The sequence below is a fragment of the Dama dama genome, chromosome 20, assembly GCF_033118175.1.
Source record: "Dama dama isolate Ldn47 chromosome 20, ASM3311817v1, whole genome shotgun sequence".
Classification (NCBI taxonomy): domain Eukaryota; kingdom Metazoa; phylum Chordata; class Mammalia; order Artiodactyla; family Cervidae; genus Dama; species Dama dama.
Genome location: NC_083700.1, coordinates 111,642,208 through 111,669,140, shown reverse-complemented (window position 1 = coordinate 111,669,140; position 26,933 = coordinate 111,642,208). Strand labels below are relative to the sequence as shown.

Here is a 26,933-nt window from a genome sequence, read left to right as displayed (position 1 = left end):
CCACTCCCCAGGGCTCGCTGTGGACGGCTGAGCGCATTGACCCGCACCGGCCACCCTGGCTTCTGGGTCAGGACCCAAGGGGATCAAAGTCAATTCCAGGAAGCCAAGGGGGGAGGGGCGTGACAGAAAATGCCTTTGGGAACACGTAATTTAGGGGGCGTGGGGCTTGGGCTGATGGCAAGTTTTATTTCTGTCACCTTTAAAATTCTGTATTTTTAAAAAAGTATTTGAAGAGAGTGGATGAAAAAAAAAATCAAAGTCGTGAAACTGTCCAGTGCTGGGTTTGGAGACTTGTGAGAAACTCAATGAAACCAATTCACTGATCAGCAGTATCAGTGTTTTCATGGTTCTTAGCTGGATCAAGAGCCAGAGCTGGCAGGAGGCATGAGGCAGAACCGTCATCTTCAGACAAAGGGAAGACAGCCGGCCCCACGCTCTCCTCTGGACGCTGTCTCTGGGCCAAGCTGGAAGGATACGCTCCTGGGTTCAACCCTGGGGCACAGAGCTTGGACCTCCCTACCTGCCCCTTGGGCAACAACCCTCAGTGTGGGGACCCAATGAGGCAACCAGCGACTGAGGTCTCAGTGCCAACAATTATTTCTACTTTTCACTAGGCTTCTTTCTGTAACCAAATTTTTTTTTTTTTATAATTTTATATTTTTTAAAAACTGCTTTGATCTAAACACATACTCTGTTTTTAATAAACCCGTAACCTCACAGCCACTATTTTTTCCCCAGTACACATTAGTCTTTGCAATCTCAATGAAGACAGAATTATAATAAACGCATAAAAATACAGAAATGATAAATATAATTAAGGATAAGGTAAGTAAAGATATTATAGGGGTTTCCCTTGGAGAAGGGCATCACAACCCACTCCAGTATCCTTGCCTGGAGAATCCCATGGACAGAGAGAGGAGCCTGGCGGGCCACAGTCCATGGGACTGCCAACAGTCGGGCCTGAGTGAGCGACTAACACTTTAACTTCAAAAACATTATCAAAGAAGTAATGACATTATAAGAATAAGTTATAATAAATAAAACACATAGCTGTGTTCGAGTTGGGAAAGTCACTGGCTTCTGGTCTCGCTCACTTTAGGGTCAAGGACTGGCTGACCCCACACCTGCAGTATCAGAGACCTGCCTGATCTGAGTGCATAATGAAAGCCCTGTGATGCTGTAGAAACAACAAATCCTCGGGTACCACATACGGGTAAGTCGGGGGAGGCCAGGGCAGGGCAGGACACCGTTATGGACTGACCCGTGTCCACCACCACCACCTCCCAATTCCTATGTTGAAGCCCGACCCCCCGAGTGTGGCTGTATTTGCAGATGAGGCCTTCAAGGAAATAAACAGGGGTAAACAAGGTCATCAATCCAACAGGACTGGCGTCCTCGTAAGAGAGAGACACCAGGACGTGGGCACAGAAAAGGCTACATGGAGACACAGGGAAAGAGGTGTCCATCCACAATTACACCAAGGAGAGAGGCCTCGGGAGAAACCAACCCGGCCAACACCCTGATCTCACACTTCTGGCCTCAAAGCTGCGAGATGATCAACGTCCATCTCCTAAGCCTCCCAGTCTGTGATGGCTTGTTAGGACAGCCCTGCAGATGGACCCTGACACAAGTCCTTCCAATTGGCCCCAGTGTCCCCAGGCAATCAGATCTTACCCTGCAGGACCAAGGATGCTTCTGCCTGCATCCGTCCATCAACAGCAGCTGAGTGGCCGGCTCCTGGGTCAGCCGCATCAGGGAGGGTGACTCCCCCTGCAGAGACGCGGCTGGCGGGGGATCGCCCCCCGCGGTGCACCCTTGCCAGCTGAGGATCCGCACTGCTGACCTTCAGGACATGGAGAAGACCTGCAGTCTCCTGGGGGCCCAGTGAATGCGTGTCCACTCAGCAGACCTCCGTCTGAGCTGAGACGGGGCGGGGAGGAGGCTGGACGCCCACTTCCTCCAAGAAAAGGAGGAGCAGGCAGAGGCTCAGGATTTCAAACAGCTTCCCCAAGGGCACACAGAGAGAAAGAGGAGGGTCAGCCACCACTCAAAGACTCTCCTCTGAGAGTTTGTGCATATGTATATGCGTGTAGCATATGTCCCACCCAGTCAATAGTTACACGACGGAGCAGAAAATGCCAGCGTCTGCTCAGTCACTCAGTCACGTCTGAGTCTTGTGGCCCCACAGACTGCAGCCCACCAGGCTCCTCTGTCCATGGGGATTCTCCAGGCAAGAATAATGGAGTGGGTAGCCAGGCCCTCCTCCAGGGGATCTTCCCAATCCAGGGATCGAACCCAGGTCTCCCGCATTGCAGGTGGATTTTTTTTTACTGCCTGAGCCACCAGGGAAGGCCAGAGAGGAGGTTCAAATGAGAATGTGCTGGGTATGAGAGAAGGAAAGGAAGAACACAGCACTTCTGCTTTATTCCCAGGCCTGGAGCGCAGAGTGGAACAGTCAGGAAGGGTTCCTCCCCCAAGCATTCACAGGGCGTTTATTACTGCCAGGCATGCATGCAGCTGGGGTGCCAACGGCCCAGAGGGACAGGAAGACACAGAGGATACAAGTGTAAGGCCGGGCCAGGAAGGAAGCCCAGGCGATGTGTGCCCGCGGGAACCACCTGGTCCGAGGGAGAAGCAGCCAAGTCCGGGGCGGAGGGAGGGGGGACCCAGAGCACTGAGGCAGCCCAACCATCTGTCACCATGGGAGCCCACACTCAGCTCAGCGACCCCTCCCTGCACCCGCAGGCTGAGTCCCTTGTCACTCAGCCACCCCAACTCTGGAAAGCATCTCACTTCCATGAAGACTTAAGAGACACTGCTGTACTGGGACCATCCCACGAGCCCAGTGGTTAAAACTCCACCTTCCAATGGAGGGGGCGTGGGTTTGATCCCTAGTCAGGAAACCCAAGGTCCCACAAGCCAGAGGGTGGGGCCAAAAATTTTAAGGGAAAAGAAAAAAAGCCTGTTCCCTGGACCCTCTCAGGGGCCCTGGTTCAGTCCATCACCAGGCCTGGTTCGCAGGCTGGCTGCCCAGGCTCAGAATCAAACCACACACACACCCCCCCCCACCCTCGCCATCTTTCTGGTAAATTCATCTGCTGGAATCTGCTAGAATGGGATTCTGACGTTTTCAACCAAGAACCCAAACAGACCAATTTACCAGGCTCCCCAGCTAAAAGGAGGAGAAAAATTCTATTCTCAAAGGCAAAGGCCACCTGCTGAGGGCAAAGACTGCCTGAATTCAGGAGCCTTTTTAGTGCCCTAAACTCTGAAGGTCATCCCAGAACGGCAGCCGGTAACTGCAAGTCCTGGGTACCCGCCTCGCGACAGGTTACTAGGGCTGCAGGCCTCCTCTCCGGGGCACGTCAGCCTTGCCTCTGTGCTCAGCAGGGGGGTTCCCCAGAGCCACACATGGCCTCACTCCAGGGAAGGCGCCATCAGGAGCCTGGTCCTTCCCCGCTCATGCAGTCAAGCTCCACGGAGCTACAGCCACACAGCGGGTCCTGCGTGGGACACTGGGGTCTGGTCTGTGAGGTCCCCGAGCACCTGGAGCCCACGCCGGGGAGAGACTTGGGGGTGTGGGTGGGCACGATCAGGGCTCAGAGCACAGGCTGCCTGCCTGGCGCCACAGCCAGGAGACGTCCGAATATCCTCCAGGGAACACTGCTGCTGCTGCTGCTGCTAAGTCGCTTCAGTCGTGTCCGACTCTGTGCGACCCCATAGACGGCAGCCCACCAGGCCCCGCCATCCCTGGGATTCTCCAGGCAAGAACACTGGAGTGGGTTGCCATTTCCTTCTCCAATGCGTGAAAGTGACGTCGCTCGGTCATGTCCAACTCTTAGCGACCCCATGGACTGCAGCCTACCAGGCTTCTCCGTCCATGGGATTTTCCAGGCAAGAGTACTGGAGTGGGGTGCCACTGCCTTCTCCTGACACAAGCTGAACAGTGAGGACGTCAACTGGGTTAGGAAAAGAGGAGGCACACGCCTGCCCGAGGCCAGAACCTGGACCATCAGGGCCTGAAGCAGAGCCCGAGATGAAAAGGTGGCCCCCAGGGAACTCTCTGCAGAGGAGGTACCCGCAGAGAGGGGCCGGGGCCGGTAGGCCCATGGCCAAGGGCCCCGGATGCTAAGGGAAGCAACTCCACTTTCCTTTCTTCACTTACCCCAGGACTTGTTCTAAAAGGCTCAGGGCAGGGTGAGGCCAGGAATTCCGCCTTCATTCTGAAAGCCCTGGTGAGCCATTAAAGGCTTTTAAGCGGGGCAAGGCCTGGCCAGATTTGTTTTGGAAATCTATTTATGGGTGAGCTAAGCTGTCAAACACGAATTACCACATCGAAGTTCCTGGGCCATCTGAGCACAGAAGCGGAGACAGGCCTGCCTGCACCGAGGGAGTCTGGGAAGGGCCGTCCTCCTGCACCACGTCAATATAAATACATGTTGCCTGCGTACTCATCAGAGACTGGGGACAGCACGCGACCTGTGAAGTGGACCCGAATGCATCTCGGCAGCCTCCTAGGGGTTATCACACGGTGAAAACCTGAAACCCATGAAGTCATCAGTTATATGGAAGAGCTCGGTAGTTTGCCAGCAGGTTTACTGTGGGGGGGAGGGTCTGTTATGTTGTCGGGCCTTTTGGCTTTTTAACTAAGAAAGGCGGGCGACAGCGTGCAAACTCGGGGTGTCCCACAACAACAAACCCACACCGGTTTGCTTCTTGACTCCGCTGGGCCCCCCGCCCACCTACAAGGCCCAGGGCCATGGGGACTCACCTTGCCTTGTATCCCGACACCAGGACTGGGTCACGTGCAGCAGCAGCCCCCGGGGTGCCATCGGGCGGTGGCAGGGGCACCCCGGGAACCTGTCAAAGCAGCAGCATCCCGGGCCCACCCCCCAGCTCCTGGCTCAGCGCCTCCGGCAGGCCCAGGGCTCACACGTGGTCTGGGTGACCCTAGGCCTCCTGCCATCAGAGGACCTCTGCCCTCAAGGCCTCTAGCCCCACGGCCAGGCCCCGGGCTGGGGCCAACCAGCCAGGACAGGCGCGGGGAGGGAAGAGAGAAGGTTTAGGGCAACGCGGGGAAAGGTGGGCCTGCCTTACAAACCTGCAGGAGCACACAGCGGCTCCTGAACGAGAGGGAAGCCCCCGGGCAGGGCATAGACCACTGAGGCTGTGTCCTCCAATTTCACGATCTCAACCCTTTAACACAGTCTGGTGTCAAGGAGAAGCTCGTGAAACCACGCTTTGAACTAGAAAAGCATGAACAGGCTCAAGCAGACTGTAAACCAGACTTGCAGGGACGTGGCCTAACCTGACGCAGCCTGGCCTGTGGAACGACCCTGGGCAGACCTGGAAGGCCGGACTCCAAGCACCACCAGGGACCAGAACCCCAGCTCCACAGAGGGGCCTGGACCAGCCAGGCCCCCCTGCTCTGAGGAACACACAGCGCCACTTCTGACAACATCCCAGGCACCTGGTAATATTCTCCCTCATGAACCTTTTCATTTCCTGGAGACGGAAGCCAAGGGCAGGTTCTCCGGCTGCTGCAGAAGTTAAACGTGGCCCTCGAGGGGTCATGGGGCTGCCGGGCAGTCCTGGGACCCCCAAAGACATTAGGGTCTGCTTCCAGGTCAGAAGTCAAGGTCTACTTTCAGTTCAGAGGTCAGGGTCAACTTCCTGTTCAGAGATCTCAGTCCAGCTATAGGCACACAGGAGACACTTACCAAGAGAGAAAGTGAGGCAGAAACAAGGAAGGAAGTGCAGGGATTATTTTCTTATTCCTGTGTCCAAAAAAAAAAACCGAAAAGGCATTTCCCACCCTGCTATTATCCCTCCAAAGTAAAAAAGAAAAAAGAAAGAATAACACCGGAACTCCCGAGCAGGTAAGTCAGCTCACAGCACTTTGCTGACAGAGGAGGACGTGACAGCTGAAGTGGACAAGGGCTGTCATCAGCCCCGATACACACACACACACACACACACACACACACACACACAGAGCCCCACCAAGAACACATATATGGAAAGCTTCTTAGAAGCAAAACCCATGACTGGAGGAAAGTATACGGAGTCTTCTCCCCACCCCTCCAAGGAAAAGAACTGCCAAGGGAACTCTCCAGAATGCAGAGTTGTCAAAAAGATTCTCATAGCGAAGTTTCCAGGAGGTTTACTCTTGGCCAGAGGACAAGAGAGTAATTTCCCTGAGCCAAGCAAAGGTTAATAATCAAAGGAGTTCGTTAAGCCCGCCCTGAGCTCAGGCTGCCAGGAGGTTAGTCATAAAGCGCTGGATGGAATCTGCCTACTCAAGCAGTTGGAGGAGGGGCAGGAGAGACAGGAACATCCTCACCCGGGAGCCCGTTTCCTAGAAGACTTCCGGGAGGAGGCTTCCCAGCGGGGCGGGCGCTCGCAGATCCCCGCCCACATCCGGAGAGGGTCATCAGTAGGCGGACAAGGCCAGCCTCCCCAGCTGCAAAGTGCTTGATCCCAGTGAGCCTGCAGGCCCATGCACCCCACCGGGCATGCCCACCTGAAAAAGCAGCGTGTGCCAGGGTGACCCCTGGCCAGCACAGAGCTGCGCACGGAAGATCGGAGGCTGGCAGGAGCCGCAGAGGTCGGGCCAGTGGACCTCAGCCCAGCACGACTGAGCTTCTAGCCACCCCATGCAGCCACCCCATGCACCACCCACCAGGCGATGCTCACGCCTGCCTCCCCAGAGGTGGGGCCACCAAAAAAAGTCCTGCAGACATTGCCAAATGTCCTCTGTGGGCTAAATGTGCCCCCTCCCTTCATTCAGCACCACAGATCTTAGCCACACACTAGCATTTTGGAGAGAAATGGGGGTCAGGGGTCACAAAGTGCAAGATACCTCCCAACCCAGAAGACATCCTCTTCCCCAAGGACAGGTGTGGTCCTCAAAGAGCCTACCGACCTGACCCTGGAGAACACGCGCTGACTCCCGGTGCGAGGGCAGAAGACAGCAGCTGATCTGGGAACAGCTTGGAAGCGTTTTTAAAGTTTAACTGTGCTCCCACCGTATCTCCCACCCACTCCACCGCTAGGTATTTACCCAAGAGAAACGAACATGCATGCCCCCAGGAAGAAGCGTACGTGAGCGTTCACAGCAGCTTATTTGTAAGAGCCAAACACTGGAAACAGCTCAATCAAGATCCAACAACAGGATAAGCAGTGGTAAGTGCAAACCGTGGAATACGATTCAGCAATAAAAAGAAGACCACATGACTGATGCACTCGACTAGGACGGATCTCAAAATCCTGATGCTGAGTGAACAAAGCTGGGTGAAGAAAGGTTCCACCAGGGTGTGATTCCCTTTCTGCTAAATTCTAGAAAGTGCAGACAAATCCACAGTGACAGACAGGTGACCCGTGTGAGCAGATGGGGTGGGGTTGGGGGGGCGGCTGGGGCAATGCCTCGGGAGGTGAGAACACCCAGCATCTTGAGGGTAGTTCCGGGGAGGTCTGTCAGCACTCCTCAAATGCAAGCCTTTTGGTGTGTGCAGTTTCTCTTATAGAAATTGTAGGTCTATAAAGCGGTGGAACAAAAGAAATGCAGAAGGAGCACTGCAGCTATAAAATCCACCTCTGAGAGTAACTGTTCCATCCCATGGGGGCACACGACCTTACAGGTAAGTCCTGCCCAAGCAGGTGGGGACTCTCAGTAACAGAACTACACTCCCTCCACCCCGCCCCACACCTGCTGGGAGGATGCCAAGAGGATGGGGGCATGGCCACCACCTGTGCTTCCCACTCCTTCCCCAGCACCCAGGGACCCGGCCCACCGCCCCACCCCGGTCTGCCCCAGCACAGATGGGGAAGCAGGACTAAGCCACGCCTGCACGCGAGTCTGGCCTAGAACCGAACAAGAATGCAGCCGGCACCCAAGGCCCCCGGAAGGGACGCTGCGGACAGCACGCACTGGACGGAACTCCGAGAACCGCCGGCCTGGCGAAGGCAACTACTGGACAAGCCCGGGTGAGCCACCAGCTTCCTGCCCCAGTGCCCGCCTCTCTCTGAAAGAGGGACGGAGCCATCTGAGCCGCTGACCACGCCCACCATGGAAGGCAGATCCTGGGTCGAGCCCCACACGGAAATCTGGCCCGCTCCCCCACAAACCACCACTGGGCGAGCACTGGACTTGGCCGCTTCCGGCTCTGCAACCTGGCTCTGGGTGACCTCAGGCCAATCACACTGCCTTTTGGGGGCATCAGTTCCTCCCTATTAAGTTAATTATAGCTCAGAGAAAAAGCAACTTCTATTGGCACATGTTCAAAATGAACTGCCGACAAAGGTCCATCTAGTCAAAGCTATGGTTTTTCCAGTAGTCAGGTATGGATGTGAGAGTTGGACCACAAAGAAGGCTGAGGGCTGAAGAATTGATGCTTTCGAACTGTGGTGTTGGAGAAGACTCTTGAGAGCCCCTTGGACTGCAAGGAGATCAAACCATTCAGTCATAAAGGAAATCAGTCCTGAATGTTCATTGGAAGGACTAACGCTAAAGCTGAAGCTCGAATACTTTGGCCAATCTGATGCGAAGAGCCGACTCACTGGAAAAGACCCTGATGCTGGGAGAGATTGAGGGCAGGAGGAGAAGGGGAAAGCAGAGGATGAGATGGTTGGATGGCATCACTGACTCAATGGATATGACTTTGAGCAAGCTCCGAGAGACAGTGAAGGACAGGGAAGCCTGGAGTGTCCACGGGATTGCAGAGACGGACACAACTCAGCAACTGAGCAACAAGAAAATGAACGGCTCACCAGCATCTGGATTGTTAAAATGTCACATAATTCGGGTGCCTTAAATTTAAGAGCTATAGTTTCAAGCAGCCTGGAATCAAGGTGTCTCAGATCTTGTGAACTCCGGTGGAATCTTCATAACCATGCTGTTTGGAATCTCTCCCTCCTCCCGCCTGGGAACTTGTCACCACAGGCTGCCAGCTGGAGCTGCATGTCCTCCCAGCGTGGTCCCTGCCACCAACCATAGCAACGGGGTAAAAGCAGGCTGGCAGGTACGGTGTTCCCTGGACCCACGGTGGGAAGACAGCACTTGCGGGAGACACACAGAGACCAGGGGGAACCCCCAGCCCCGTACAGAACTTGGGAGGGTCTGAGAGGTTTCCTTTCTGCATCATTAAAACGTCGCAGAACTTCCCTGAGGTGGTCCAGTGGCTAAGACGCTGGACTCTCAATGCAGGGGGCCAGGGCTCAAGCCCTGGCCAGGGAACTAGATCCCACATGCCCCAACTAAGAGTTCGGTGTCACACTAAAGATTCTGTGCGCTGCAAATAAGACCCGGCACAACCTAATTAGTTAAAAAAAACTTTTTTAACTTAAAAAAAAATCATAAAGGGAGGGAGCAGGCAGTGTTCATGTGTGAGTCCCAAGTTCGAATCTGGACTCAGCCACCTTTAGGTGTAGATGCATTTGGGGCAAAGCTTTAAACCCCAGGCCTCAGGCTCCTGGACTATAAAATGGGCATTTGGACCACCTCTGTCCTAAAGGACACACAGCATGTTAAGTCCTCAACAGGGGGGGGTCCCCCATGCAATGAACAGGTGGTGCTAGGATGGATTTTATTAAGGAAGGGAAAGAGGAGAAGCCAGGAGGGTGCTCATGGATGTTTCATAGAAATTTCTGGAATCCAGAGCAGGCACGGCTGTCAGGGAGGAATCCGGGCAATGGTGTCCCTTACAAGGCAAAGCCACTCCGGAGCAGAGCTGCGCCCCAGGTCTGCAGGCTGAGCCAGACGCCTCCACCTGGACGCCCGCCGAGCATCTACCGCCCTGTGCCGGCTTCTCCTGACCATCCTTGCTGTGCAGGGCATTTTTAAGTACCTGTTGACGTCCTCTGTCCCCCCAAAACTAATCCATAACTAGAGTCTGAAATGGAGCCGTTGGGGCAGGATGAGGTGGGGGGGTGGGGGAGGAGCTGCGGACTTCAGGCCAGCTGGCCTGGGTGTGAGCCTGGCCGTCCACTGCCTAAGTGACAGATCCCAGACAGCTGCCTCCCCCCGGGAGGCTTTCCAGGCACAGGAGCCAGGCCCAGAGAGGACCACGCGTGATTGCAAATGGTCCCCCAACGGAAGAGCAGGAAGTTCTGGGAAAGGGCTCGGCTCCAAGCGGGTCGGCCTGGCACAAGCGCAGCCTGGGTTCTCGGGGGAGAGGAGCTTTAGAAGACTCGGCGGGACGCTGCTCCCTTGCAAACTCAGAGGAAGGGCCGGAACCTAAACAGCAGGGATCGTAACACACACAGCAGACAACCGAGCGGACGGCCAGGGTTGGGGGGTCTCTCTCCACTGCGCCCGGGTCGGCCGCCAGCCCCGTCTCCTGCCCCTCTCTGCACAGTGAGAGAAGCAGAAAGAGGACCACATGGGCTTCGGTCGCAGAAAACACAGGAGGCGCTGGGCCTTCGAGGGCCTTCAAGTCTCGGGGACCCCGCTCGCGCGGATGCAGCTCCTCCCGGCTCCTAACCAAGAACGGTCCTGGCAACAAGACGGCTTCAAGCCGAGAGAGAAACTCACAAATAAACTTAAGTTTCTGATGAAAAGTTTTATTTCCGGCAAGCTCCAAAAAGGCAATCTCAAAGTCATCACTCTTTAAGTCATGGGTTGTTTGTTTTTTTTCCCCAATACTGGAACCCAGGCTTTAAAAAAAAAAATCCCTGTATCTGAATCTAGAAGGAGTTACGTAACAACAGCCGATGTAACAGTAACTATGGAAAATGGATCTTCCAGACACAAGTTTCTGGAAAAGTCGCTGCGATTGGCTTGTGCACAGTGTCTTCCTCCAGGATTCTCAGGCAGCGGCTGCTGAACAATCAACGTGCGGTCACAGCAGGCTGGAGAGTCCTGTTCCAAGGCTTCAAGACACGAACCCGCATTGAGACAACCCTTGTGTCTAACCAGTGATTGCCAAGGCTGCCAGGGGTGACTCTGGGAACAAAACAGAACTAGACCACATGCTCCTGTCCTCTCAGGAAAAGACACGCTAACACACCCACACAAATACCACACTCACAAATGTAATTATACATCACATTACGTTTCTATGAGAGACATACCGGGAGGAGACGGGGGGCCAACGGGGAGCTTGGCTACAAGGGCGAGTGGGGTGACCTCCCCATTTAAGGTAAAGTCACACACAAGTGGCATTTTCTTTTTAACACATGATTTCATTTGTCTCTGGTTGCACTGGGGTCTTTGCTGCTGCATGCAGGCTTTCTCTAGTTGGGGTAAGTGGAGGCCACCTTCTAGTTGTGTCTCCCAGGCTCCAGAGTACAGGCTCAGCGGTTGTCACACACGGGCTTGGGTGCTCCGTGGCACGTGGGATCTTCCTGGACCAGGGATCGAATCCAGCTCTCCCGCATTGGCAGGTGGATTCTTTACCACTGAGCCACCAGGGAAGTCCCTACAAGTGGCTTTTTAATATGTAGAGGAAGCCAAGCCATAAGAATTCTGGTAGCCTGTTGTTGACATGGACAAGCAAGACATCTGAAATCTCCTTCCACCGTGAAAATGTGCGAGGGAGACTGGGCATTCTTTTTAACCTAAACTGTAGGAACAAGAGGACCCCCATCCCATCAGCAGGTGACATGGTGGACTATTACGCTTCCTCCCGCTTTGCAGCGAGAGGCGATCCCCATGAGCAAGTGAGACGGGAAGGGGGAGGAAAGGGCGGACACTCGGGGTGCGTGGAAGGTCACCCCCACCCAGACGAGCGACAAGTGAAGAAGTGACTACTGAGATTCATCCTGCAGTGAGTCCCCCTCCCTAAAAAGCCTGCCTGGACTCTGAAAAGATGAGGGTGACAAAGTGGAGATTAGAAGCCGGGGCTCTGGCTGGGTATTTGAGACCCCACAGGCTCAGCATACAGAAGTCTGGTTTGGAAGCAAAGGCAGGGCGGTGGGCTAAGACGGCCTGAAATCCCAAGTCAGGGGAGAGCAAAGCCTGATGGGCCGGCCCAACCTAAGGGCATCGTGGAGTCAGCCCGTGCTGTGGAGATAGCGGCTGTAGGGAAGACGTCGAGAGGGACTTCCCTGGGGGTCTAGACGTTAGGACTCCACGTGCTCTTGCTGTCGAGGACCTGGGATCCATCCCTGGTCGGGGAACTGTGATCCCACCACAAGCCTCCCAGCACGTCCCAAAAAGGAAAAAAAAAAACAAAAAAGGAGGTGGAGGAAAGATGCTGAGAGACGATACAGGGAAGGAATACGCTGACTCAATTCCTGGAAAGGCCGTGTGGTCACAGGCCAGCTCTGGGCAGGATGTGGAGAAAGCTGCAGGGGGTCAGACAAGGAGGAGGAGGCTGGGATGGCTGGCCCTCGGTGAGGTCATTGCTGGATCAAGGGCAGCCCAGAAGACACGCCGCACGTGGCCCCAGTCGGGGGAACAGGAACTCAGGGCCTAATCAGGTTCTGTAATTAACACTGTAATTAACACTGCTAAGTCAGAAACCACAGGGCCATTCTGCTCCCAGTTCAGCCTGGGATGTGCCCGGAACTCTTAAAGCGCAGAGGTGAGGAGAGTTGAACTAGACACCCACCACACAGGCCATGCACACTTGCGCACGCACACGCATGCGTGCGTGCACACACACACACACAGAGGTGCATTACTCACACCTGCAGCACTGACCATGTGCTCACAATGACACTGCTGTGCCATCAGGATTCGGGACAGCTCCACACCTGCTTCCGCTCTCCTGGCCGACTCGGGAGAGCCAGGGAGAGATGCTGAAGGCTGTCCTCACGGATGGGGTTCCTCCTGCTGCCCTGCACACCGCGCACCCCCAGATGTCGTGACAAGGCCTTCGAGGCTGTGACCCTGCACGTCACTCTGCTTCCAGGAGGTGCTCACGGTGTAACACAACCCAACAAGAAAGTGCCCGTGCTCCACAGCAAGTCACGGGCTGCTCCGAAAAACAAAGCCCTGGACACAGAGGATGGCAGGCCATCCCCTCAGCGAAAACCACCACGGCCCAAGGAGGGGCTGCCCTCCCAAACACACACGTGGTTGGACACAGGATTCAAGTCAGAGCTCAATCCGAAGTTTCCCTTTGGGTTCAAGGCTGAACTGTATCAAGATTAACAACAGAAACTACTCTATATAAAACAGAAAACCAACAAGGAGCCACTGTATAGCACAGGGAACTACACTCAATATTTTCTAATAATCTATAAGGAAAAAAGATATGAAAAAGAATATACATGTACATGTGTAAATGAACCACTGTGCTGTATACCCGAAATTTAGACAACACTGTAAATCAACTATACTTCAATAAAACAAAACATAAATTAAAAGATTAACAACAAAAACCATGCTTCCAAAACACAAGTTCAGCCAACTGCTCCAGCAGAAGATACCTCATATTTTGTTGCCATTGTCCAGTCGCCCAGTCGTGTCTGATCTCTGCGACAACATGGACTGCAGCACAGCAGGCTTCCCTGTCCTTCACTGTACCCTGGAGTTTGCTCAGTCACACCCATGGAGTCGGTGATGCCATCCAACCATCTCACCCTCTGTTGTCCCCTTCTCCTCCTGCCCTCAATCTTTTCCAGCATCAGGGTCTTTTCCAGTGAGTCAGCTCTTCGCATCAGGTGGCCAAAGGACTGGAGCTTCAGCTTCAGCATCAGTCCCTCCAGTGAATATTCAGGGCTGATTTTCTTTAGGATGGACTGGTTGGATCTCCCTGCAATCCAAGGGACTTCGTATTTGATGCACAAGTAACAAGTACCTTGTCCCTGCTGTGTCCGCACCGCACCTGGAACCTGACACCACAACATCCAGATGGTACTGCTTCCAGAAATCCTCTGGATTCCAAACCAACGTGGAACTAGCCTAGGAAAGCTCTGCGTTCTGTTACAAGTAACAGCTGAATGGTCATCCTCTGGATAGAGAGATATACAAAGCAAGCAGAGAAGCAAAGTGATGGGTATGTAAGACTTCACCCTGAACATTCTTTCAACTCTTCCATAGGTTTGAAACTTTTCAATACAACATGCTGAGGAAAAGAGATCTTCCCTGACTTGTTAACATGACTTTCATCTCTCTCAAGAGCAAATGTCTTGTTCACACAAATCCCAGACCCCAGGCTGTGGGACAGACACCCAGAGGGGGTGCCCACAGCCCACCCAGGGGGTCAGGGCTCTGCAGACTCAGGTGCGGGGTCTCCCTTGCCATGCCCCGAGCCACACCAAGCGCCCAGGTGTCTCCAGCAGTGAGCGCAGGGTCCCACCGTTCCAGACCACCCAGAGATTCTTTAATCTCCAAGCAGGTGATCTGGAAACCGAAAATCCTGAGCGTGTCCCCCTCAACCTGCATACCCCACCAGAAGCAGAAGTTCGAATTCTAGAAAAAAAAAAAACAAACACACAGGCTCCGAAGTCAAAGTCTAGAACTCTGAGCCACTCTCAGAAAAGCAGCACTCCCACAGGTCCAGACCCTGCTCACGGGCCAGGCAAGGTTGCCACGACTCTTAGAAGCACATGACCCAACTGCCCCCCACTGCAAGATTCTCCTGCCAAGTGAGTTGAGCGAAAGCACTTGGGGTTTGGGATATTTGAGGGGGAAATTCTAGATTTAGGCAGTAGGCAGAAAGAGACAAATAATTTTCTTATGCCCCAATATAAGATGATCAAAAAAGCAAGTCCAAATTGAGAAACCTGTGTAAAATGGAAATTTTTTTAAGTGGGGGAAAAAAAAAAGTTTCTGTGTGAAGACACGGAGATTTCTTTGGGCAGAGATGAGTTTTCCAAGGCCTCCTTGGGAGCTGAGAGGCCAAGGTGTCCTGTCAATGACTGCTCCTCACCCCACCCCACCCTACCCCACCCATCCCCAGTGGCATAAGCTTCCCATTTTCCGGGGCTCAAATACGGCTTCCTCCAGGAGCTCCTGGCTTCCACTGTGGCAAAGACGGTAAAGAGTCTGCCTGCAATGCGGGAGACCTGGGTTCAATCCCTGGGTCGGGAAGATCCCCTGGAGAAGGAAATAGCAACCCACTCCAGTACCCTTGCCTGGAGAATCCCATAAACAGAGGAGCCTCGTGTGCTACAGTCCATGGGGTTGCAAAGAGTCAGATGCAACTGAGCGACTTCACTTCACCAGGAGCCCCGTTCAGCCTTCCCAGCCCACTGCACATGCAGCCTGAGGCCCGTGCCCGCCCTGACTCACACAACAAGCGGCCTGCTTGCCTCTGCACTGCCTGCACGTGGCCTCTTCCTGTCTATGGACTCGAGCCACCGAGTGAAAAGATAAACACCTGACAGGCTGAGTCATAGAAGGAGACAGAGGCACCAGCGGAGTGACAAGTGACCTGCGCTCTGGGATGGGGACACCCGTCCAGGAGACTAACCGGTGGGGTGAACAGGACCTGAGCGGCCACTGCGGCCCAGGCTCAACTGCACAGGTTTCCCCCCCACAAACCCCGGGAAACAATTCAGTCCCTGGAGAGAGACACTCCCCAGGGGCTGTCGTGCCCCTGACACCCACCGAAGAATCTGCAGAGGGGGAACTGATGGCCCGTGAAGTCCAGATGCCCGCCCCCCAGCCGGGGTGACAGGCAGGGTGACTCCCAAAACCATCCATCGGAGCCCCCCCTGCAGGGGCTGGGTGCTTCCTCTCCAAATCTCAGTGCCTGGGGAACCACTCCTGGTGGCTGAGCACCCCTCCTACCCAAACCCCGGGTCCTTCAGGGCATCTGGAGGTAGAACCCTCCTGCCCCAACACGGGCCCACTCCTGCGTTCCCGGGGTCAGACCTCGCTCTGTCCATCTGGCGAGTCACAGGCCCCTTCGCACCTGCACCTGCCTCTTCTTTCAGGGGGCACATCTGTTTCCCTCCCTGCTCCCCTGCCCGGCCCCACCTTCCCTCACAGCAGCCCAGTTCTGAACCTGCCGGCCACTCCCCCACCACCATCGCGGCCACCGCCTCGCTTCTGTTCTGCCTAGCAAGCCCCAAGCATCACCGCCCCCCCACCTTCTCCAAACGGAAATCCATAATCAGTAGTTTCCCACGGCACAATAAATAAAAGCGCTCCCAGCCTGCTCTCTGGGGCTCACGAGGCTCTTCTTCATCTTCCCACCAGCCCCTCCTCCCCAGGTCCCCGCCGGCTGCAGAGATGGGGTTCTGGATGGTCCATTCCTACAAGCCACCCGCCCGGGGAGCCTCAGCCCTCTGCCCGTTTCCCGCCAGCCTCCCTGTCCTGTAACCCCACTGCTCCCATCTGTGTACCCCAGTCTGCACTGGTGGGGCCTCCTGGGCTAGTTCCCACTGCCCTTGAAGAGGCACTCGGGGGGCACCCGTCTGCCTGCACCCCAGAAGCAAAAGACAGCGCCCTGCCCACAGTCCGCACGCCATAGCATCTCACCTCCCGGACTCCTCACACAGGCCACTTCCCACGCTTGCTGAACAAAATGAGGGGAAGCCTGGCCCTCTCCACTCCCATCCCTCAGAATAAATATTTGCATTGGTACCGCCACCGGAGACTTCACAAGGCACACGCCCCTCTCTTTCCAGCCCCCGGGTCCTTACATGCTTCTTCGGTTGAGTGTGGCCTTTTGGGGGTCGGAGCGGGGGGGGGGGGGGGGGGGGGGTGCAGGGCAGCTCTCAGGACACAGAGGAGCAAAGAAAAGAACTCCTTGAGAGTAACAGAGAGCTGGCAATACTTAGCTTTTTTTCCTTTTGTGTCTCCACATAATTGCAACAAACAGCAGAGACTGAAGAGAGCTAATATGTAACCACTCAGACCGCAGATCAGTTTGAACCCAGAGTTGCAGAAGGGGTTTCCCTTCAGATAGCAACATGGGCACCAGGCACCAGGGTGTGAGATGGATTGGGAGGGGGGCGGGTCTAGACTCAGCCAAGAGAGCCCCCACTGACCACTGAGGTCAAGCAAGAGGCAGGGAGAGCCGCCGGGACCCCAGGGGTTGCTCTGCATTTTCAAGGAAACCATTTCCTGCTGAAGGGTTGCACCTCACTGCTCCGTATATAAAGCTGCAATTATTGCCCCAACCAGGAATGAAGAGCCCATTGACAACCCTAACTCTAAAATCTCAACATCTGAGACAGCGCCGGAAACATATCAGGCACTTGACTGTTTCTGGACAAACACCTGGAAAGGCAAGGGAGGGAGGCAGGCAGGAGGCAGCCACCATCCCGAGGTCTGCGATGCAAACCCTGAGCTGCAAAGAAAGGCTCCTCCAGGCAGGGCCACCAACAGAGTGGGTTCAGGAGCAGCTTCGCTGACCTGGGAGAAGGGCTAACAGGACACTAACAGCCCCACCAGGAACAGGGAACCAAAGGTGCCCTCTATCAGGTGTTCTGATAGGCAGGCCTGTTCCCACGGCCCCAAACAGGAAGCCACCCACATGCCCATGGCTGGGAGAGCAGCTGATCAGCAGAAGCAGCCACCTCCAACCACACACAACACAGTGGAGTCTCACCCTGCACTAGCCAACTTCGCTTTTCTGATCCGGATGCGGGACGTACCCATGTGGTCAGTTTGTGAAAACACCCTCCCTTAGGACCTGGGCATCTACGTCCTATGCCCACCCCCCCCCAAAAAAGAGTCCCCAAAAACTACCACGTCTAAAGTGGTCTCAATCCCTCCAACCCCAAACTCTAAACAGTACAATCATATACAGAAAATCGGAGATCCAGGCTTGACGGTCCAAAGTATAACTGAAACAACTGTCTGTTGGTCTGAGACCAGGTTCACTAGCTTGAACTAAGAGGAGAAGTGTCAGGATAGGAGGAGACCGAGTCACTGCTCACAGCAGCACCCAGATCCATAGAAACCGCAGTGAAGGGCGGGCGGGCAGGCGGGCTGGCCTACGGAAGTGCCCTCCCTGGAAAATGGGCCAATCTTCCCCTCCAGACAAGGATCCCTGGAAACATAAACAGCAGAATGCCAGCCCACTCCACTCTCTCTGGACCCACTTCTATTTATCTCATTATAAAAGCGTGCCCGCGGTCACTGCATCTGTAACACCAACTCCTGCAGCAGCAGCAATCACGTGGAGAATGTGAACGAATAAACTCAGGAAGCGAAGGGTGCCTTGTTTTGGTGCAGGCACTCATGAAAAAAAAATTTTTCTAACTCCTTCAAGTATCCTCAGAAGACCTGGTATAGTGTGTCCATATTTACTAAAAACTCATTGAGTTAAGACTACATCCACTTCCTAAAAGATCCTGCACCCTCTTTAAGACTATTGTCTGAGAATCTGTTAACGGGAGCTTTGCATGCTAAGCTGGAAAGCAACATGGTTCTATTTGCAAGAGCCTGCTGGATGTTGACATTTCTAAGACCAAACACAAATCGTTTGTGAACACGGCCAGTAATTATTTGGAATTCTTCTCCCAGAACCATGAAAAGTGTTTCCCACCCTTTCAAAAAAAAAAAAAAGGCAGCTTCGAAGAAGCACGATGCTAATGACAAGCAGACAGTGCGAGCAGTTTTTAAGATGACACAGTTGCTTGTGTAGAAACAGTGCGCAAACACTCCAACACTGCAGCCCAAAAAAGACAATCCGAACCAAACAGCGAGAGAAGTGTGAGAACTGCAAATGAGCCCCTGGCTAAACAGACACACCAATCTGTTCCCGGAGAGCTCAGGGTGGCCACCTGTTCCGGCTGATTACCAGTGGGAGAAACAAAATGGGAGTGATGACAGCCCCCCTCCCCCTCAAGCTCAGGCCCTGGGCCCCACCCTCCAGCCTATATTTAGTCTGCTCTTTATGGAAAATGTCCCAACCTCGCACACAGACAGCTATTTGGCTGGTTACTCTAAGGGTCCATTAACAGACCTCTTCTGCCGGCACTGGTATCTTCTCTCCCTCTCCCCTTAACTCCCAGGTGCAAGTAAGCCCCTCCTCGCCTGGGTCAGTCATGAGCAGAGGCAGAGGGGAGGGACGGGACCCATCACAATGCCGGCCCTGCCCCTGGACAGGTCATCCCTGCAGCCCCATGTGCAGGCTTCCCACCCCACAAGACAGGAGACTGAAAGTCCCCCTTGGCCCTCAGAGGCCCCGAGCTCCCGGAAGGACGTGGCATGGAGGAGGCCCAGTGCTCAGACCCCAGGACAATCACAGATCCTGCAGAGATTAGAGACAAACATCTGTAGGGTGCGTGTTCCTTCTCAGAGCGAGGTACTTAACAGAGGGGAGGAATTATGTGGCTAAGCACCCGATCAGAGCCCCGAACCCTGGATTTTAAAAATAACTAAGCCTGATCCGCTTTGCCAAACTCAATCACTTAGGCCTCAAAGAATCCGGAGTGTGGGGCCGGGGGTGGGCGGCACGGGACAGGGGTTTGCTTGAACGTTGAGAAACAAGAGACAGGACCAAAACAGTAGTTAAAACAGCCCTAGAGAGACTCACCAACGATAAACACCTGCAGGGCACGCAGGAAAAACAAAGGTTGCAGAACAGGGGATTTCAGCCTCAACAAAATAAAAAGTCAGCTTTGGACAAGAAACAGAGGCGGCAGTAAACAGGGCCCCAGGCTCCGCGTGGAGGCTGCAGCTCCCTCCGGAGTCACTTCCTCCAGGGCCCCCCAACAGCCCTCCTAAGCTGCTAATAACACATAGCTCTCCTTCTTAGGGAAACGCTCTTCTAGCAGCAAAACAACAAACACAAGGACGTATCACCTGCCAAATTATCATAATAAGTGAATACGGAAGAACCTCACTTAAACATGCAGGAGATTTCCCTAAAATTCCACCATCACAAGACAGGAAGGGAACTCCAGGGAACCCCAGGAGTTTCAGGGACTTCTGGTCTACCATCCCTCAGGGACTAAGGAGCGTGTGGTTTAGTCGCCAAGTCGTTTCCAACTTCTTGCAGCCCACCAGGCTCCTCTGTCCATGGGATTCTCCAGGCAAGAATACTGTAGCGGGTTGCCATGCCCTCCTCCAGGGGAGCTTCCAGTCGCTTGTGTCTCCTGCACTGCAGGTGGATTCTTTACCATAAGCCAAAGGGGAAGGCCCGCCCTCGGCGATGCCCATCCTCCACCCACCACGTTCCTTGCAGGGCACTTAGGATCAGCATCATCGTGGAGGCGAAGTGAACCTGGACTTGAACCCATTCAAAGCTGGGCTTCCATCCCTCCTCCACTGTGTTTAAGCTGAGTCACCAGGAGCAATGAGGATGAGGCGACACGCCCTCCACTGTTTGAGAGCGATGCCCATGGAAGGTGCCCGGTCCACCGCTGGACTGCCCTCCCCTTCCTGACCATGCTTCTCAAAGTGCGGTCCCTGGACCGCCAAGCCATCATCCTCTGGAAACTTGTCCACAGCACGCTCTCTGGCCTGCTCCAAACCTACAGAACTAGCAACTCTGCTTTCCCAAGCCCTCCATGTGATCTGACTGCACACTGAACTTCAAGAACCAAAACTCTCAACGTTCCACTGAAGATACTACACTGTTAGCCACGCAGACCTGTCAGTCATTCGTCCCTATCAATGACACAGACTCAACACCTGAAACTCACATACACCAGCAGAAAAAGCACCACCCTTCTGCAGACAGTTGGGATGAAAAAGTTGCCAGGCTTCATCAAGCAAATCTTTCTCTTCCCCTATATGCACTAGAAAAAAATCTCATTGCCACCCAAACACCACACCCAAGTTAACCACCACCCCCTGACCCCAAAGCACCCCAGTCCAACCATCTGTGCTCTCGTGACAAGTTTCAGAACACCCTCTCTGCACGATCAACACCGGTCAGATCACCAGTGAAGAGCAAGAGGACCCAAAAGCCAGAGAAAACCTGAGTCCCTCCTCCAAGTCACACCCTTGACAATTCCTGGACATCCTCCAAGAGCCAGACACGATACACAGCATCGCTGAGGAGATAAAAACGTGCATCACTTGATTTCCCCAAAGAGCCCCCAGTCCTCAGGCTGGACTGGAGTAAGGAGATGAGCTTTGTGCAGGGAGCTGGGGCAGAGAGCCTGGGAGAGGCCAGGAACACGCTCACTTCAGCCAGGTGGAAGGGATGCCTGGATTCTGGAAGGGTCAGAAGCCACTAAGGTATGAAATTTAATCCGGAAGGGACAAACAACCACCTGAGAATTAATTTTAAGGAGGAGACTGTGATACTCATATCAATAACCATAAATCCCCATAGTTACAACTTTGATGAAGCCTGAAATATTATGAATACAGTCAATAGTGTCGAAGAATTATGCTCATCTTAAGGCAGGGAGAAGGTATTTGCTCCCTAATCCTGCAACAACCAGATTAAATAAATTTCCATAGGAAAACAGACTCTTACCACAGTTTTGCCGAGGTAAGCAACTTCACAGAGAACATAAGACCTCCAGCTACTGGCAGCGTCCGCAAGCCCTTCTTCTCTTGGATAAAGGGGGACAGAGGCGCGGATGGTTTGTACATTCGACTTGGGGGAACTGTGAGTCATCAGGAGTTCCGTCGCTCACTCAGAAAGGGCTGGAGAGTCAGCATTGAGGTTGACCAGCCCTGCTCATTTCTTTCAAGCAAGTTTCCCACCCTTTCTGGCCCTCAAAGTGAAGAGCAGAAGTCGCTCAGTTGTGTCCAACTCTTTGCGACCCCATGGACTATACAGTCTGTGGAATTCTCCAGGCCAGAATACTGGAGTGGGTAGCCTTTCCCTTCTCCAGTAGATCATCCCAACCCAGGGATCGAACCCAGGTCTCCCACATTGCAGGTGGATTCTTTACCAGCGGAGCCACCAGGAAAGCCCAAGAATCCTGGAGTGGGTAGTCTATCCCTTCTCCAGGGGATCTTCCTGACCCAAGAATCAAACCAGGATCTCCTGCATTGCAGGCGGATTCTTTACCAACTGAGCTATGAGGGAAGCCCTCTGGGCTTCAAAGGTGGCATCGACATCACGGGATCATCATAAGATGGGTGGAGACACACAGGTCGAGCACTCAGCTCTCTGCTGTACACGATGCTCAATGGAGCGGCTGCATCGTGGAAGGAAGGGGGGGGCCCCTGCCCCATCTTCCCAGGTCCCCCACATGCCGAAGCTCAGCCCTTGAAAACCCCCGGGGGTGCCCTGACCTGGGATGCCAAGCAGAGTTCTCCCGTCGAACACCGGGACTTTTCCAAACCCTCAGAGGAAGCCACACAAACCACCAATGGGGCCAGCAGGGCACTCGGTTCCCCCTGAGCTGCTGCCTGGTGGGTGTGGAGACATGAGACCAGTTAGAGGCTCAGCCATGGCCCAGCTGAATAAGCTGGCTGGGTTGCCATCCTCATCGCTGTTCCACTGCTGGCAAGCTGAATTACAACATGCAATTGCTAATAGAGGCTTTACCCATGCAAGAAGAGCAAGCTTTTTTATCTAACAAGAAAGGCAGCTGATGTGTTTACCTCAACCCCATCAACTCCAGATGTGCTTTTTAAGGAAGAACTGGAGCAGGGACCCTAGGCAGGCTGCTCACCCTGGAGACAGCTGGTCCCAGCTCACGTCCAGGTATTGAGAACACCTGGGGTGCTGGCCACACCTGGGGGACACCCCAGAAAACTGATGGGGTAAATCTGAGAATGGAGGGCAATGCCTCCTTAAGACTCCAGATACTGGAGGAAAAAAGTAAATCTCTCTTAAGCAAATATTTGAAAAAACACTTTCTTCTTTTTTGGCAAGGTGAACGGCAACCCACTCCAGTGTTCTTGCCTGGAGAATCCCAGGGACGGAGGAGCCTGGTGGGCTGCCATCTATGGGGCTGCACACAGTCGGACACGACTGAAGTGACTTAGCGGCAGCAATGTTTCAAAACAAGACTAAGAATTAAATCACACGTCCCGTGCCTTCAAACAGGGTCACAGACCCGCTCAGAATTGGGATTCTCGGTAAGCCCTTTCAACTAAAATCTATACAATTTGGTCCATCATTAAGAGATTTTCCAATCCAGACTCTCTGGGAATCACTTTGAAACAAGCACGAGCAGAAACTTCCTGCCCTTCGACGAGCCTGCTCCTCTCTTCCACAGCAAAAATGCTTCAAGATGCCAGAAAACAGGAAACGTTTCTGTAAATTATGGCACAGTCAAATGCTGGAATGTTATGCCAAGGTGAAAAATCGTTATCTTCAAAATTTTTCATAACATGGAAAAGCGCTCACACTGTGCCAATCAAGTAGTTTTGTGAATCTGACTCCAATTCTGTGCATCTACACACAGAGACAGAAGATAAAGCCAGGCTGGATATCCTCTAAAATGCAGATGATCTCTGTTCATTGTGACAAGCGATTCTTAAATGACTGACTATGACGCGCATATACTTCAAAATTCTAGGAGGTGTACATTTTGCCACAGTACCATCCTCCCCTGCCACGTTCACAGGCAGGGGCAGATGTGTGTTCCTCGGGGCTACTGGGATGCTCCGGAGCTGCGGGGCTACAGGGATGCTCCGGCACAGAGCTCTGACAAACGCATCCGCAGTTTGCATACCCCAGGGCCATGCTCCCCAACCCGGGGTGAGGGAAGAACCCATGACCCATGCCCTACACAACCACAGAAAACTGCTTCTGCGTACTTCTCTTGTCACAGGAAAAATGTCGTCCTGCCACAATTGAGCAATCTTCTCGACTTCCAAGATATCAATGGCACAGATAGAAATCACAACTGCATCTTAAAACTGGCACATCAGTTCTCGGCCTTTTGGCTAAGATCAAGTGTAAAACTGGCACGGAGTGGGGGAACAGTTCATTGTAACAACGAGATTTCATTAGTAGGAGCGGCGGAAGGTGGCTGGGAAGGCAGGGGGGGAGCCTGCAGACTTGGTTTCCAAGGATCCTTTGGTTCAGACTCACCTCTGACCTCAGTCAAATGTTCAGGAGGTCATTAACCTTCCCTGAAGCTCCATCCTCTATAAAATGAAGCTGGCCCACATTCTCCCACAGGGTCAGGACTGCCACACAACGAGCTTGTGAATATAAGAGCATCCTTACTAAAGTTCTTCTGTACAAATGAAAGGTGCGATCCTTGTTAGTAACGCAAAGAAGGGAGGCATATCTGAATGGTTCTTAAAGCCTCATTAAATAAACCACAGCCCTGACACAATATAGACATTCCTTTTTCTTTTAACAGAAAAAATAATAGCCTTGTCAAAGTCCCAAGCAGGATTCATCACTGATTCTGAGTCTCATCAACAAACGACAAGGCTTCCAGCCAAGAAGGAGCTTAAAATCTCAGAGAGTACAGGCAGACAGACATCGAGCTACCAGAAACCATCATCAAGGAACCACACGGATTTTTGTTTTTTGTTTTTTTTTTTCAAAAAAGAAGAATGAAATCACATCCTCTTGCTAGAAAGTCAGACTGGTGCGTGGGGAGTGCCTGAGACCCCAGAGCTGGGCTTCAAGATGGGAAATGGACCCGAGGCAGCAGGAAGGATGCTCCAATGAGGTCTTTGCATGGAGACTAGGCACTCTCGGCCAGCTGCATCCAGCACTCGGGATCAGCTTTCTGAGAGTTTCATCAGACTCCCGTGGATGCTGCCAGGAGAGAGAGAGGAGCAGGGAGCCTTTCACATGAGTGGCCACCGCGCCGGAGCCCAGACCCTGAAGGGACATTCCTGCCCGCTCGCCCAGCATCAGCAGCCCTGCACTGGTCCCCCAGGCCTCCCACAAGTCCTGCCAGAGGCACACGGGAGCCTCTGCCTCTCGAGGAATCTGGAAGCATCTTAAATTGCCAGCGGGGCGGCAGGTGCTCTGACAGCCAGGCCCACAGAAGGCTGGAGCACGGTCCAGATCCTTCCCGGAATTAGCAAGTCCCCTATGGAGACAGGACGCCGATCGGGCAGCAGGGCTGGGATGCGGTTCAAGTCCGTGGGGCCACCAGATGCCAAGGGCATCGACACCACCTTCTCCATCTAACGGGCCAGGCATCAAGCCCAGCCACTCTGGGGTGAGCCATTCAGGCGGAACAGTGCCCTGGCAAGACTGCCCCCCGGCCAGGCCGATGCCCCCTGCTTACAGATGAACCAGAGCTGGGCAATGCCTAAGCTGGGCTTTGGACACACTCCTGGCCAGGCCTCAGAACATCCTCAGCGCTCCTCAACGGTGACCAGAGGGGCTCTTCCTTGGGACAATTCTATGTTATGGACAACCCACCCTTCAGACCTTTTACCATCACTGGCCAACGGCAATGAGAGGGGGGAAGCAAGGGGATAAACTGGAAGCCCAATAGCAGAGACATAAGAACCACAGGGATCCAGAGAAAACACAGGCCCCAGAGAGGCAGAAGTCCGCGGCACCTCTCCTGAGGACCTCTGCCTCGCCTGACTCGCAGGAAGCGTGGGTGACATCCCAGTGCCAGGCGTGTGAAAGTGACACCCCCCCCCACCCCCTCCCAGGGAGCGCTCTTCTGATCTGATCCAGGATGTCGGTAGAAAACACTCTGTAGAGGAAACCAGACTCTGCGCAGGGACAGGTGGGTCGGACCTGCGATGCTGCCAGCAGCCGGGGCTGGCTCTCCGCTGGGGCTAAGTTCCGTTGCCTCCACTGTGCCCCCGAAATGGGCAAACACACCAAAGGGGTTGGCCCTACCCTGCGGAGGAGACCCGCCAGCCAGAGCCTCGCCCCCAGCAGCAGCACTTCTCCAAAGACCTCTTCAACGTCCAGCAAGACGCTCGGCCCCAGCCTGATAACCTGTCACACGGTCCGGGGGCGCCAACCGCTCCGGCCGGCCCGGGGGCTTACGGCTGGGCCGGGTCACTCGGTTGGCCCAGGACACGGCCGCACAGAGTCACTTTCTCAGCGGAGACTCCACAGCCCATTAGCACATTATCGCCAGCGATCCATCTCTGGCGGCGCGCTCGCCGGCCCTCTCGGCCTCCCCCTCTGCTCTCGCCCGGTCTTGCGGGGTGAGAAGCACCGCAGTGCCCACTCGGTGGGGCAGCCCCGTGCCATGGCCCGGCGCGTGTGTACACACGCACGCACACACACGCTCGCGCGCGCGCGCACCCGCCCTCCAGAAGCCCCGCGGCGGCCCGGCCCTCACCTTCGATGGCGATGACGTGCTCCCGGATTTGGTTCTGCAGCACCGGCTCCTCCACGCGCTCCAACAGCTCGTAGATGGAGTAGATGTTGGGGTGGACCGACTCGAAGCGCTGGATCTCGGCCCGGATGGCAGCCGAGTTGGCCAGCTGCTGCTGGTAGTTCATGGTGCAGGCGCCGCGCCCGGAGCCGCGCGCCCCCCGCCGCCGCCGCCGCCGCCGCCGCCCCGCGCCCCGGGGCCCGCGGGCCGCCGAGCCCCGGGCGCCGCAGCCCCCGGGGAGCCGGGCCCGCCGGGCGGCGGGCGGAGGAGGCGCGAGAAGAAAGGAGCGGGCGGAGCAGGCGCGGGGCCGGCCCGCCGACTCAGTTCATGGCCGGGACGCGCGCCCGGGCGGGCGGGCGAGCGAGCGGGCCCCGGCGCCCCGGGTCAGCGGGCCCCCATGGAGCGCGCCGCGGCAGGCGCGGCCGGCCCCCGGAGGACGCTCGATCCGGCGCCTTCCTGCGCCGCAGTCGCCTTCCACCCCTAGGCGCTGCCCTGCCGAGCAGCCATTAAAGCCCAGGCGGCCGCCGCGCTCCGAGCGCCGGGGCCGAGGGCCGGCCCGGGGGCAGTGGCCGCGCCGCTCGGGGCGCCCCGGCCGCGGCGTAAGTCCGCGCGCTGCGTCTTGCGCCGCCCGGCGCGCCGGGGCCCCCCGCGCCGAGCCTGCCGTGCGCCGCCCGCCGAGCCGGGACCGAGCCGCAGGCGCCGTGCAAGCCGCGGAGCCCGCTCCGAGCGCTGCCCGGCCAGCCCCCTCCCTGGCACGCAGGGCTCCGGCCCACGTCGGCCCCGCCCCCGCCCGCGCCCCGCCCGCGCGCCCGCCGCCCGCCGCCCGCCGCCGCTGCTGCGTCCTCCGCGGCGCTTCCCAGCGCGCCGGATCCCGGGGAATTGCGCCAGGCCCCGCCCCGCGC

The 26,933-nt window shown here is 55.2% G+C and overlaps 1 protein-coding gene across 3 annotated transcripts in view; it reads right to left on the bottom strand.

Moving 5' to 3' along the window:
* The window catches only part of AGAP1 (ArfGAP with GTPase domain, ankyrin repeat and PH domain 1), a 577,143-nt gene extending 550,948 nt beyond the window's left edge, over positions 1 to 26,195 (bottom strand). For all 3 annotated transcript variants that reach the window (XM_061122533.1, XM_061122535.1, XM_061122534.1), the window contains exon 1: positions 25,996 to 26,195. In XM_061122533.1, the coding sequence (XP_060978516.1) occupies positions 25,996 to 26,158 (163 nt within the window). In that variant the 5' untranslated portion in view covers positions 26,159 to 26,195. The remainder of the gene's footprint in view (positions 1 to 25,995) is intronic.
* Positions 26,196 to 26,933: the final 738 nt, after the last annotated feature.